Source organism: Amphiprion ocellaris, chromosome 5 (genome assembly GCF_022539595.1).
Source record: "Amphiprion ocellaris isolate individual 3 ecotype Okinawa chromosome 5, ASM2253959v1, whole genome shotgun sequence".
NCBI classification, from domain to species: domain Eukaryota; kingdom Metazoa; phylum Chordata; class Actinopteri; family Pomacentridae; genus Amphiprion; species Amphiprion ocellaris.
The window spans coordinates 4,448,947-4,462,924 of record NC_072770.1 but is presented as its reverse complement, the minus strand read 5'-3'; the positions used below and the strand labels follow the sequence as shown (position 1 = coordinate 4,462,924).

Below are 13,978 nucleotides of genomic sequence, written 5' to 3'. Positions count from 1 at the left end.
AACAACTTTGGATAACCATGACCTGGATGAATGAGAGCCTACATAGACATCTCATGAGTAAAACTAACTTGTGTGCCTCCAGTGTTAGAGGAAGATAATTCTCTGGGTGAAATTCCCAGGGTGGCATTGTCCAGCACCTGATCTCATCCTGAAATCATATAATGTGTATTGTTCTCCTGTAGTTGCACTGCAACATCTGCATGCCTTATTTCTTTCTCTTAACTCTTCCTCCATCTCCTCTCTAGGATGCTCTTCCTCCTCTTCTTTTAGACTGGGACAAGCTGGTGATGGTACCCTTCTTCTTCATTCTTGTCTCTTAAAAGGTTAACACTGACTGAACTATGTTTTTCCTTTGACAGTCTTCATTATTAACTATGATGCAATCTTATGTGTACAACTTAAAACCTAAATGGGTACTTAACATGTAAACGTTTGTTGAGCTGTAAACTAAATGATCTGACTGTACTATGACGCACCACAATCGGACCAGCATGCTCCATGCGGTGTGTTTCCAGCTGCGATCCGGTGTGTTTACCCAGAGTGGGCCGCAGCTCATTTGCATAAAGTGGACTTGACTTCTACTTTGTGCAAATTCAGTGAGAGAGATTCCACGTATCGTGAAACTTTCCTCAAACATCTAAACTAGCCATTGGTGAACTAAAAGGAGGACAGATTCAGCAACTGCACAGCTTGTTTCTCGCCTCAAATGCTTTCAGAAATACTTTTCACTTAAGTGTTTTCTTAAGTGCTTATCCGACTCATCTGCCGGACTGTCAAGCTAAAAGCGCAGTCACTTGACCACGTAGTGGCCCACTGAAGCTCGAGCACTGTCACGTGACAATGTTGTGGCCCACTAGTGACCGCCCACCATGTGTGCGATTTTCAGATGTGGTGCATTTACATGCGGGAAAAACAAATCTAGTGGACACGCACCTTAACTGGAGTCTTACTGTCTTATTTTGCCGGCCCCACCAAAGTCCAACCATTGTCCACGAGTGAGGTCTAAGAGCAGCCCCCTCAGGGGGGTCATGTCACCTCGTATCTGTAGCAGCATAGACTGTACAGGACGTGACGTCTACATGGTACATTCGAAAGCTCTCAGACATCGGAGTTTTCCTCATTATTCGTCCTTTCTGGACTTTCACGCTTTACGGCCGGCTACGAACTTTCATATACATATTTTAGAATTAGATCATTCAGAACTAGGGTGGCAGCCAAGGTGGCAAGACGTCTTCTAGGGGTGGTAGTTATCACCCTATGCCACCCCAGTAGATCCACCCCTGCTGCCACTGCTGTTGCACTTCTAGAAAGGAGGGATGTTGGACTGTTGTTGATTCAGCCAGCTCACTGCCACATCATCTCTACATAGTTTCCTTTATTGCACCAGCAGTGAAGACGCAGTCTGCTTGCAATTAAAGTGTCTGTGACAACATGATATATGTCAAGCTGATGTAGCTCTCCAAGATTTTTATGACCCAACAACAACATAGTGGAAAAGTTTTATGGCTCCTGAGTGTAAAAACGTCTAAACCTTGACCCTAATTAGTCAGTGGCTTCAATAACCCTGATAAACTAGTACACCGTGCAAAAGATCACCGTAAATATAATAAGCATGAGTCGCTCACGTTTGGGAAGTCTCTTTAGAACCTTTATCTGCATCCAGTTTACAGTATATTTAACTGGATCTGCAGTTTTTTTCCACACGACTGACAGGATTCGAATGGGTGACATTTCAAAACCTTCAGCATTCAGTTCAGTTCAGCATCATCACACACTCATGCTGTTGATGCCACAGACTTTATTAGAGGATTTAACTTCTGGTTATTCGTGTCTTGTCAGAAAAGAATAAATGGTTAATGGATCTGACAAACAACCACATTATGAAAACACAATGTTTACCCACAGTTGCATCAAGGTTACATACATTAATGTCGAACACCAAACATTAGTCCTTTGATTCTGTGTGGAGGTGACTGGCTGCATCTGCCTTACAGGTGGAGGGTCCACTGGCAGCAGCTACATGTTGACTCTTCCGGTTGTGCCTCTACAGGCCAAGCCCCATAGTTCCAGGCTCAGCAGCTTGGTTTTAGAAGGTTGCCCAGGTTTGTTTGATATGGTAACAAATATCATATCAAGTACTATTTCAAGTATTATATCGGATTTTATATGATCTGACTTGACAGCTGCCATGATGTCTGTTGAGCTTTTGTGTTTCTGTTCCTTTTGCTTCTTTCCCTCCCCTCCTCTCCTTTACCAAATCCTCAATCAAGCTCACTTCATCCTCCTTCAATGATCTGAGGTTCTCCAGCCACTCTGCAGCAGACTGTTAGTCTACAATTTCATTTAGCAGATTTAGTCGTCACCTGGCAGTAATTTTCTGGTTCTGGTGTAGTCTTGAAGTCACTAGTCATGTTTGGGTTGTTTAAAACATTGTTTTTAGTGTCCAAATCTGTTACTGCTCACTGTCTCCCTATGCCACATATCTGAAAAGCTTAGAATAGCTGCCTCTCCCTGATCAAAACTTTCTTCATCTTCAGCATCCAGACAATGACCCTCTCTTCCACCAACTAGCCTCCCTCACCAATTCCGTATTTTCCCGAAATAAAACTTTTTTTTAACCCCATCCAAGAGTCATCTGTGCTCATTGATGTCCCTTAAATGAAGTCAAGATTTGATTTATGACAAAATACCTGAAAAATCACATGCACATCAGCTTCAGAGCTTCACTGAGGCAGGTCGTCAACCTTCTCGGTGGGGGGAGGAGGGAAAAGCGGCGGGGGGGGAGCGGTGATCGGCGACCGCCCGCGGAGCGGGAGGTCGCCGGATCGATCTCCGGCCGCGGCGACGGTTCGAAACGGCCAGTCCGGAACGAAACGGCCAAAACGAAGCACGTTAACGGTGCCGTCGCGTGCGCGTGGCGGTACCGGTACGCGCACAGTATAAGCATGGAAAATACTGCACCGTTATACTGCAGTATAAATACACACACACACACACACACACACACACACACACACTGTTAAAATTACACATAAATTATACACGTGTTCTGTATTTACTGATATACATGTACTCTTTGTGCACTCTGTGTGTAGCAATAGGCACTGTGTGTGTGTGTGTGTGTGTGTGTGTGTGTGTGTGTGTGTGTGTGTGTGTGTGTGTGTGTGTGTGTGTGTACTAGGACACATGTACTCTGACTTATTTCCATAACTCTACTAACAGACTGTTTCCCTCTAGGAGACCTCATGTTCCAGCTAATAGATCCTGATGATCAGGTTGACCTCTGACCTCTGTGTTAATGTGTTTTACTGAGCCTCAGTGTGATGGAAATAAACAACAGGAAGAATCAAGATGCAGATGACATTCTTTTTATTTAATAAATTATATATATATATATATATATATATATATATATATATATATATATATATATATATATATATATATATATATATATATATATATATATATATATATATATATATATATATATATATATATATATTAACATGTATTTAACCAAAAATAATTGTAATGAAAAAAAAAAAAAAATTTTAGTCCCCTTTCTCCTCTGGAGGCCTCTTCATATTTTCCCCCCACTCCTCTACAGTCATCCCGCCGACAGCTGCACAGTAGGACACACCTGCAATGCGTGTGTGGCCAGTGTCCAGCCGTTTCAGCTGGCCACACTTACTGCAGGTGTACTGTGCAGTCTGCCGGCGGGCTTTAGTCCGTGGTGGAGGGCCCTCTCCCGCAGCCGCAGCCGCAGCAGCCGCCTCGGCTGCCTTCCTCTTCCTGTAAGCCGTCGTCCTCGGCAGCTGAGTCAGTCCAGGAAGAGGAGCGGCTGCAGGAGCAGAGCCGATGGCTGGAGGATGCTGATGAGGCGGCGGAGGAGGAGGAGGAGGAGGACGAGGAGGAGGACAAGGGGCTGGCTGACCTCTAGCTGATGGTCCAGGCTGCTCCTCAGGTCCAGGGAACAGGAAGGGCTGTCCCTGTCCCACCTGCACCAGGGACAGCCCTTTGGCAGCAGGGAGAGGCTCATCTGCTACTGCTGGAGCAGGGACGATGCCAGTTCCCTGCTCCAGCACAGTCCTCTCCCAGGCCTTCTGATGACGGGAGAACCTGAAACACACAAAGAGACTTTAGGCTGCTGGGTTTTCATTAAAATAAAAAAAATCATTGATAACAAGAGCTTCATATCTGCTCTTACCACTGAGAGAGGGCCCTCTGGTTGAGCTCAAAGAGCTGGATGGTGGTCTGAGCCATCAGACGCGGGCTCACCAGCACTGCCTCTCTGATGGCCACGTAGTCGGTGAGGACCAGGGACCACTGGGTCTTTGGGACCCCACTGACACGGGCTGTGGCGGGGTGGAGACGGCAGAGCTGGCTGCAAACGGCCTCGACCAGGCGACTGGCGCTGGGCCAGTTTGCAGGGCCCGCGTTCTGTCCGAGCAGGCAGCTAGAAGGCAGCGAAGGATGAGATGGTTGTTACTGTACAGGACTGGAGCAGATGGTGGTGGAGGAATGGCTGTTTTAAAGAGACCTACCGTTGGAGACTCTCCTTTCCAGGACAGGAGGTGTTCTTCCCCTTCGCTGCCTTGAACCGCCCCATGGGCTGCCTCTCCTGGTGTCTGGCAGGGTAGACTACTCGCCTCTTGTTGCACTCTGGCAGGCGTTGCCAGAGTGCAATGAGCCTGTCTACCCTGCTGTCAGAGAGCCCCTGAAGGTTCCACCAGGGCCTGGGCCAGCTTCAGGACATGTTGGTATCCTGGCTGACCATCAGGACCCTGGATAAAGATAAAGATAAAGATAAAGTTCTTTATTTCTCCCCACTCCAGGGGAACTTTACATTGTTACAGCAGCTTATGTAACAGTAGACATAGTGATAAGAATAAAATAATAATAGAACAATAGTAATAATATTTACAATATATACAAGGGTGACAGATGAGGATCTCCTCCTGAAGAACCACAGGGGGAGAAATGTAGAAATTGAGAAGCAGAAAGTATAACGTGCTGTTAAATAGTTTCTCCAAGGTGCTTTTTATTTAGATGAAGAAACCGATTCCTCTGCCATTACATTACTGGTGGTTAGTAGTTGCAGAAGTTACCTCAGAGTCGGAGGAGTTTGGGGCAGCTGGAGTTGGTCCTTCAGGGGCCTCAGGAGGGGCGTCCTGGTCAGGAGCGGCCGGACAGGATGGCTCAGACCTGGGTGCGTCAGCTGGATCACCTGACCGGGCTGCTGCCGCTGTGATGGTGGAGGGGGGCTCTGGCTCGAAGACCGTGGGGTCCCCGACGTCATCCTCGAACCCCTCATCCGCCTCCTCCAGCGCCTGGATGGCAGCAGCCTCGTCCGGAGTGTCAGGGTCCAGACTGACATCCTCAAGCACACGTCCTGTCTGCTGGTACAGGTACTCCACCCCGAAGAGCTCACCTGAGACAAAGCATGAGGAGGGTCAGACTCACTGCTCCAACAGCTGACATAATGACAGAGTGTTTTCATATCATCTACCTGTGTACGCAGCAGGCCTGGTTAAGTCCTGAACCATCTGAAGGCCAAGCACCCGTTGGCTCTTCTGGTTCAGGATGTGCTTGAGGTGGCCACAGTAGGAGCGCAGAGATGCCACTTGTTCCTCAGCTGCAACCAGTGCTGCAGCTGCTGCTGCTCTGTCCTCCTTCCACCTCACCAGTCCATCAACCAGGAATGCCTGGAAGTATTTGGCGCTTGCACTGTTACCTGACAAAACAGATTTTAATTCAGACATTAAGTGTACGGTATTAGCACTCGTCATACACTTACTACATAATGTTTCTGTATTGCAGGCTGAGAGACAGGAGTTAGCTGGGATGAACCGGTGGAGGTGGAGGTGGAAGGATTCCAGGGACGTGGAGCCCCTGGCGCAGTGATAAACCGGCAGGCTGACCCCGCCCTGTGTCAGCCTGCCGGTCTGGGTGTACAGCTGCACGCCCGGTGGGTCCTGAATGCAGCTGAGGTGACGTCTCTGCGTCTTCCAGATGTCCTGGATGTGGAGAGCGTCTAGCAGCGGGATGTCCAGGGTGTCGCGTCCGGCCGGACCGCCGAAGGTGTCCAGGAGTTCGTGGATGAGGAGTGCGGTCTCCTCGGCCCCACGCGTCCACCGACGACAGTGGAGCCTCCACTCCTCCTTGGAGATCCTCCGGATCACCTCGGCATCCGTCAGGCCGACCATCCCGTGCTTCCCCTCCAGCTCGGACCGCTTGGCCTCAGTGAGACGGCGGGCATCTCCAGAGTCCACCTCGAAGATGCAATGAGACAGCTGCCTCATGAAAGTGGGGTAGAGCTGGTGAGACTCTGTGGTGACACCTGATGCGAAGCGCCGCATCAGGTGCCAGATGTCCAGTCTCACCAGCAGCTGTCCCCACTCCTGAGAAACAGAAAATAAAATAGAATTAGAATTACAATAGCTTTTTTGTCAAACACATGGCATGCCGAAAATAGAAATAGCTTCCACTGGACGGTGCATAACAACAAGCAGTAAGTAATAAAATATCAACATGAAATAAGAAAATCAAATGTATGTATGTGTATATATATATATATATATATATATATATATATATATATATATATATATATATATATATATATATATATATATATATATATATATATATATATATTAATAAAACGATATTTAATAAGACAACATCAGAGTTTTAATTATCTGTGAGGTGGTTGGAAGTTAAAGAGTTTTTATGTCCAATATGTTCAAATGCTCAGAACAAAACCTGTCCTGACTCTGGTCTATGGTCACGTGGGTAAGGAACATGAATGATGTCTGACTGTCAGGGGTCACATTAATCTCAGGTACATACTGGAAATAAGGCAGCTGTCTTGGACACGCCGTCTCGGTTGCAGCAGTCCCGGTCTACGTAGATGAGCTGGGGGGGAGCTACCCCGGCGTGCTGGTATCGCCTCATCAATCCGGTCACCATGCTGGACAGGCCCTCAGAGCCCTCTGAGCAGGTGAGGACACTGATGAGGACCTGCCCATGCTCATTACCGACGTTGGTAACCCACGCAGCCGTGTCTGAGGCGATACCTGCAAGCTTCTTTGTCACCTGGACGGACACAGAGACGCACAGGTTTCAGTGAGAGACAGACAGGCAGTGGGATGTGTCAAACAGATAAACTTCCTTCACCTTCTTGGTTGAATCCATTTTTATGATGGATCCCAAGGTGGATGTGATCCTGGCCTTGTACTCCTCCAGCCGCATCAGGACGTCGTAGCCGTAGACCATCAGCAGCCACTCGGCTGACGGCAGAGGAGGCATCTGGGGCGGTGGTGGAAACTGCCCCCTCACGGAGCACAAGGCCAGGAACTGCTCGCACACGCCGAGGTAGTGGATCGCTCTCTGCATCCAGGAGTCAGCGTGGGTCTCCCGCAGGGTGTTGCACAGCTGAGTGACACTGTTGCCAAGAGTGCGGGACTTCAGCTGTGCAACCACCCTCAGGTCACAGGACAACCTGCAGCAGCAAGCAGCAGCATCAGTCTCAGTTTCATCCATGTCCAACACACAGGCACACAGTGTGGTTAATAAACATGACCAGTCGATACGTCAGGTTTCTTTACACTGTGGGTGAACAGGCCAACATTAAAGGGCAATTTGCAGCAATGTCCGGTTTACCAAATGTAATCGGCGCAATTGACTGCACTCATGTTGCTATAAGGGCTCCGAGTGAAAATGAATTTGTGTATGTGAACCGAAAAAATGTACATTCAATCAATGTAGAAATCATTTGTACATCGGACATGATCATAACAAATTTAGTGGCATGGTGGCCTGGGTCAACACATGACTCATTCATCCTGACGCACAGCAGTGTAGGGAAAAGACTGCAGGCCGGCACTGCGGGATGGCTGGCTCCTGGGTAAGTAGCTACATGAACACCATTGTAACGATTCTACCCATTAAAGCTGAGTATTTATTTACTCTTCTGTTATACCTTGCAGGTGACAGTGGCTACTCCCCCAGACACTGGTTCATTACTGTGCATACTTGCTGGAGCTCATCCCGCACTTCATTTATGGCACCGATGGTGTCCCTTTGTGATTGTAGGACTCTGTCTGTCAGGATCCGACCACTTCTAGGTGTGCCATGGTCTCAGGATGTACTTGTACTGGGGACAGCCAGGCTTCATCCACGCTGACAGGACACGCTGTGGTCAGAACCTCCTCGTCAGCCAGCGTTTCCAACTCTAGAGTGACTGAGGACAAAAAGCATAAGTCCACTGCCTTTTTACAAGTCCATTTAAATATTTAATAAACAGATAAAACTGTACTTTACCGGTCTCCTCCAAATCGGTGTCTCCTTCCTTCTCTGACACGATTCCACACCCGCTGGCCGTCCCGAGGATGGATGCTATCCTGCTGTCCAGAGGTGTGGGCTCAGGTTTGCCTCTATCTCCACCTGTAGCAGACATGCTTTGGCGATGGCATGTCACTCTCTTCATGGCCTCCACCTTCAAATCAGACCACTTCTTTTTCACCTCTGCCACAGTTCTCTCTGTGGAACTCATACTGTTGACAGAGGTGACAACGTGCTGCCACTCAGTGCCTTTTCTTTTGTTAGTGATGCCACTACTATGACCACCAAACAAAATACTCTTCCTGGCCTCCACCTCATCCACAAGCACCTCTATCTCAGTCTCCGAAAAATTTCGTTTTCTTTTTTCTGCCATGACTAAGCGTAAAATGCTGTGGATCAGCAGCTTGTTTATATGCAAATACATTCATGAGTTACTTTGCATTGACCATTCATGGTAAAATGTGGGTGTGTCGTGGGCGGGATGTGAGGTGGATCCACCTACGCAATCTTCCAGCTGGAGTGTGATTCATAAATGGGAAATTGCGTGCAGTTGTGCGTGTGCACAGTTTTATAAATCAGAATATTTTTTGGCGTACGCCTATTTCAGATTTTTGACATAGTCAACCTTTTAGTGTGGATCCTACACAATGTTTTATAAATGAGGCCCCAGGTCCTCTCTGGGACACAGCTTTCTTTTTCAGAGGTGCAACACTATCGAGTGTCGTACGCAGTGAGGCTGCAACATTATTCACAAGATAATCCACTTCTGTGGGGGTAAAGTTACAATATTTTCCCTCCATTTTATCTGTAAATGGTGCTGAAGTAAATAGTGATGGTATCAATTTCTTAAATTTGTTTACAGCATGGGCTGCACAGTGGCGTAGTGGTTAGCACTTTCGCCTTGCAGCTAGAAGGTCCCTGGTTCGCGTCCCGGCTTTCCCGGGATCTTTCTGCATGGAGTTTGCATGTTCTCCCTGTGCATGCGTGGGTTTCTCTCCGGGTACTCCGGCTTCCTCCCACAGTCCAAAAATATGCTGAGGTTAATTGATCACTCTAAATTGCCCGTAGGTGTGAATGTGTGAGTGATTGTTTGTCTCTGTATGTAGCCCTGCGACAGACTGGCGACCTGTCTAGGGGTGTCCCCTGCCTTCGCCCTGAGTCAGCTGGGATGGGCTCCGGCACCCCCCGCGACCCTAGTGAGGAATAAGCGGTGTATAGATAATGGATGGATGTTTACAGCATGTCAGACAGACATCTACTGTCATGACATTTATTCCCAACTGCTGCACAATCCATTGTTATAAATTGAAATCTTTTTTTAAAAAAATGGTCAGACACAAGAGGGTTCTGGGGAAATACTATTAACTGTTCAGTTTCTATGCCATAAGTCAGAGCAAGGTCAAAAGGGTGTGATTAAAACTGAGTCGGTTTATTTACACACTGAGAAAAGCCAAATGAGTCTAATAATGAATTAAATGCAGTCCTAAGGCTGTCACTGTCCACGTCAACATGAATATTAAAGTCACCCACAAAAATGAACCGACCACTAAGTCAGACAAAAAGTCTGAGAATTAATATAAAAACTCAAAGTTAAGGAGCAGGTGGATAACAATAACTCAGGAAAGATGTCAGAAGGAATCACAAACTGGAAGTATTTCTTGATGAAAAAAATAGTTTCCATCCACCGAATTTGTCTCCCAGGAGCCACAACTCTGGGATGTCATCATTTAAAGGTTGAACCTTGAGCATCATTTGCCTCCTTGTGTGCAGTCAGAGCACCACATTCATGTAAAATGTCTCACATGGCACATCTCATGCATTGCTGTTTTCCTTTGGCTGTGTGAAGTTGAAACCCTGTTCGGTGTCTGACCACATCTGTACCTCACTGTGTCCCTGTCTTGTTCAAATGTTCTGGCTGTTCCTGGAAAAAGGCAGAGGAAGAATGCTTTGTGTGCTTTTAACCCTTCACAGGCGCTTTTGTCTCGCTCTGATCTGTTCATCCTCTGCCTGTGATCTCTGAGGCTGAAAGCAGATCCCAGAGATGAACTCCCACAGACAGACAATGGAAAATTTCCTGGGCATGATTACACACTGACTCATAGACTGGCACTGAGTGTCCCAAAGGCACCTTTAGGCACAACCAGTCGGAGTAGTTTAACTGAAACATTTTGTGCAGGTTTCTGTGTATGACAACAAACACATTAGGTCATCTTTTCACAATTATTCAAATATTCTCATGAATTGTATTCATGACCTTTAGTGCATTTACTAGTGGCAAGTGGTGCAACCCCTCTGAGTAGCTATCAGATAAGGCAAACACAGTCCATTTATTAGTTCTAAAGGCAAGTCTCGTCTCACACACACAGAACAAACTTGTGATCATTTAGTAAAAGTGAGCCTGCTTTACATCTGTTTTTTTTTTTATTTTACTAATTATTGATTATTAGTGATGTTTTCCATTGGCAGGATTCTGCATTTAAAAGTGTTCCTGATTTATCTGAGCATATATGATTTAACGGTTCACTTTCTACTTGCTACTGTTTTTAAGCCATTTAGCCATTGCTAAAGAAAACAACAACCTCCTAGCGTTTTTTTCTCCATTATTGCAGAATGATCATTCAAGCAGCCAGGCCATTCTCCGGCATTGTTGAGACAGCTTTAGTACATGTTGATGTGCTGCAGCCACAATGTGCTCTGATGTGAACTCTGGAACATAACAAAAAATCTCTGAATCTGGGAAAATCTGAAAATTTCAGATAAATGTTTCATGTCTCTACAGTCCCTATTCTGCCCACACTAAAAGGAAGCATGGGAAGTAAAACAAGACATTTGCATGATCACATACTGCTGCCTTTCTGCTGTACCAGTTACAATCTTTTCTTGTTTTATCTTTTAGTCAGTCTGATGTCAGTTGATGAGGTATGTTTGTTCTGAAGCTCTTAACTGTGAAAAACATGGAACAGTGAGGAACCTTCCCAGGAATAGTTAGCATACCAAAATTTTTCCAAGAGCACATCGCCATCTAATCCAGGAGGTCACAAAAGAACCCAGACAAACATCCAAAGATTTGGAGGCTTCACTGGCCTCAGTTAAGGTCCATCTACATGATTGCACAATTGGGAAGACACTGGACAAAAATGACATCCATGGGAGAGTTGCAAGGTGCAAGCCACTCCTGATCAAAAAGAATATAAAGGTTCATCCGACAGGACAGCATAGTGGCTCAGTGGTTAGCACCATTGCTTTGTAGCTAGGAAGGCCCCAGTTTGCGTATCGGCCTGAGCTTGGGATCTTTCTGCATAGAATTTGCATGTTGTCCCCGTGCATGTGTGGGTTTTCTCCTGGTACTCTGGCTTCCTCCTACAGTCCACAGTCAGTTAATTGACTGTGTTATAGTTAATTAATTGGTAATTCTAAATTATCCATAGGTGTGAATGTGAGTGTGGTCGTTTGTCTCTATGTGTGGCCCTGTGATAGACTGGTGACCTGTCCAGGGTGGATGGATGGTTCGTCTGACATCTGCAAAAAAATATCTAGATGAGCCCCAAGACTTTTGGGATAACATCCTGTGGACTGATGAGTCAAAGGTGGAACTTTTTGGGAAGGTATGGTTCCCTTTATATGTGGTGTAGAACTAATACTGCATTCCACAAAAAGAACAGCAGTGAAACATGGTGGTGCTAGTGTGATGGTTTGGGGCTGCTTTGCTTCCACGGGGCCTGGACGACTTGTCCTAAAAGATGAAGCCATGAATTCTGCTCTCTATCAGAAAATCTTCCAGAAGAATATCCATCCATGAGGTCAGGACCTAAAACTCCAACACAAATGGATTAGCATTGACAGTGACCCAAATCACACTATCCCAGCTGAGCTGAGCCCTAAGGCACAGTATTCAATTTACCGGTTGATCTACATCCAACCTTAATCTATGGTCATGACAAAAGACCAAAAAGTTTCTTCCATAGGTTGACTGAGGATGAACTTTGAGATACAGTGAGGAGTTTGTACTCAGAAAAAACCTGTGCAGCTTGCCCTGTAACATTCTGCTTGCTGTGGCTTGTCCTACTTTGTAGAATTTATAGGTGTGGTTCTGGGTTCCACAGAAATGCGAATATGCAAAATATGCTGATAGAGCTGATAATTATGCACTGCTTGCAGGGTTCACATACAAACTCATTCAATTCAAACCAATGCTTGTCCAATGACTTTTATGCAAGAAATAAGCTTTTAATATCACATGAGTGTAGTGTAACTTAAAATATCAATATCAACTGACTACCAAATGTGGTAATTTTTGACTTATTTCTTTATTTTTTTTAGCTTCCAAATGAAGATAAAATTTGTACAGCTTCAGGTGTTTCAGAGGATCATCAGATCAGAAATGAGAGCAGGCGATGAAGACTAATGAACAATATTTGGGAAAAGCTATTTAAAAGCCCTATTTAGACATGGGATACACACGTGGACAAAATTGTTGGTACCCCTCAGTTAATGAGAGAACAACCCACTGAGATGGATTTCAGCCAATGAGCAAGGCAAGTGATGAGAAAAGCAACGCAGCAGCAGGCGGACGGCCTGTTGCGTCAAGATGAAAAGAACCAGGACCCAGAGCGATGTAGATAGGGTAGTTGCAGCATGTGACCAGTTACATGAACGTATCATCACGTTATTTTACGAGGACCAAACTGTCGAACAGAAGAAGGTAAAAGAGCCAGAACAGCTGTTTGCAAAAGTGAATCCCAACTGTGGTGGTTGTATTGAGGGAAAATATCCCAATTCACTTCTATCACAAAGCTATATAGTGGTGTCATGTCATTTTTAACAGTAAGTGGCACTGAACGCAAAGTACAGCTGAGGCTGATCAGACTGTCGTCAGTTTTGCAAGTATCTGTATCGATATCATGTAACATCAACAACATATAGTGCAAGACAAATTTAAAATATGACATAATGTGGAAGAATCACCCACATTCTCACAGCTCAACATACAGGGCCATGAATGCTGCATTTTAAAGTAATGTGTCAAACAGTTGTTGAGTGGAGTTTTCACTCAAAAACTAACAAAGACGCAAACTATAAATGTTCACTGGTAGCACGGATGTAAAGTTATTAGCATACGTCATCTGGGATCCATGCTTTTAGTAAATGAGCTAAATTCATGTCGCTAGATGAAAATTTTGACCATCTGATGGCGCTATGGATCACCTGTAAGATTTGTGTATTTGTGCACTATGTCTAAATATCATTATAAATCTTCAAACGACAGTTACGATATTTAAATTTACACCATACTGTTGTGGACAACCATTGTCCCAACTCTGAGCATTACATTCTCTGCTCTGCCACTCTAAGAGAGGGAGATCAAGCAGGATTCCCACTCTGATACATTTCCAGGCACTGCCAAAAAATAAGTCTTTGATGGATTTAACTGCACTGTAAGGATTTTTTTCTTTTGCAAGATGTTCTTTTGTGTTCATGGGGTAGTTACAGTCAGGAGTGCGATGAATTACTGAGCAATATTTTAATGTCGTGCAATATTACTTTACTAGTTTAGAATCATTGCCCGTATTTTATCTTACTTTCCTAATCTTGTCCTATTTTAGTCTCTCTCTCTATCTACACACACACA

General features: G+C 45.4%; 1 protein-coding gene across 1 annotated transcript; it reads right to left on the bottom strand.

Moving 5' to 3' along the window:
- Positions 1–3,554: 3,554 nt before the first annotated feature.
- On the bottom strand, positions 3,555–7,548 carry LOC111569037 (uncharacterized). Its single transcript, XM_055010606.1, has 7 exons — positions 7,183–7,548; positions 6,856–7,101; positions 5,513–6,404; positions 5,112–5,434; positions 4,548–4,720; positions 4,211–4,459; positions 3,555–4,122 (listed from the first exon to the last, which is right to left on the bottom strand). Exons 1-7 carry the CDS (start codon positions 7,546–7,548, stop codon positions 3,555–3,557), a joined length of 2,817 nt encoding a protein of 938 aa, XP_054866581.1.
- Between the last annotated feature and the right edge of the window lie 6,430 nt (positions 7,549–13,978).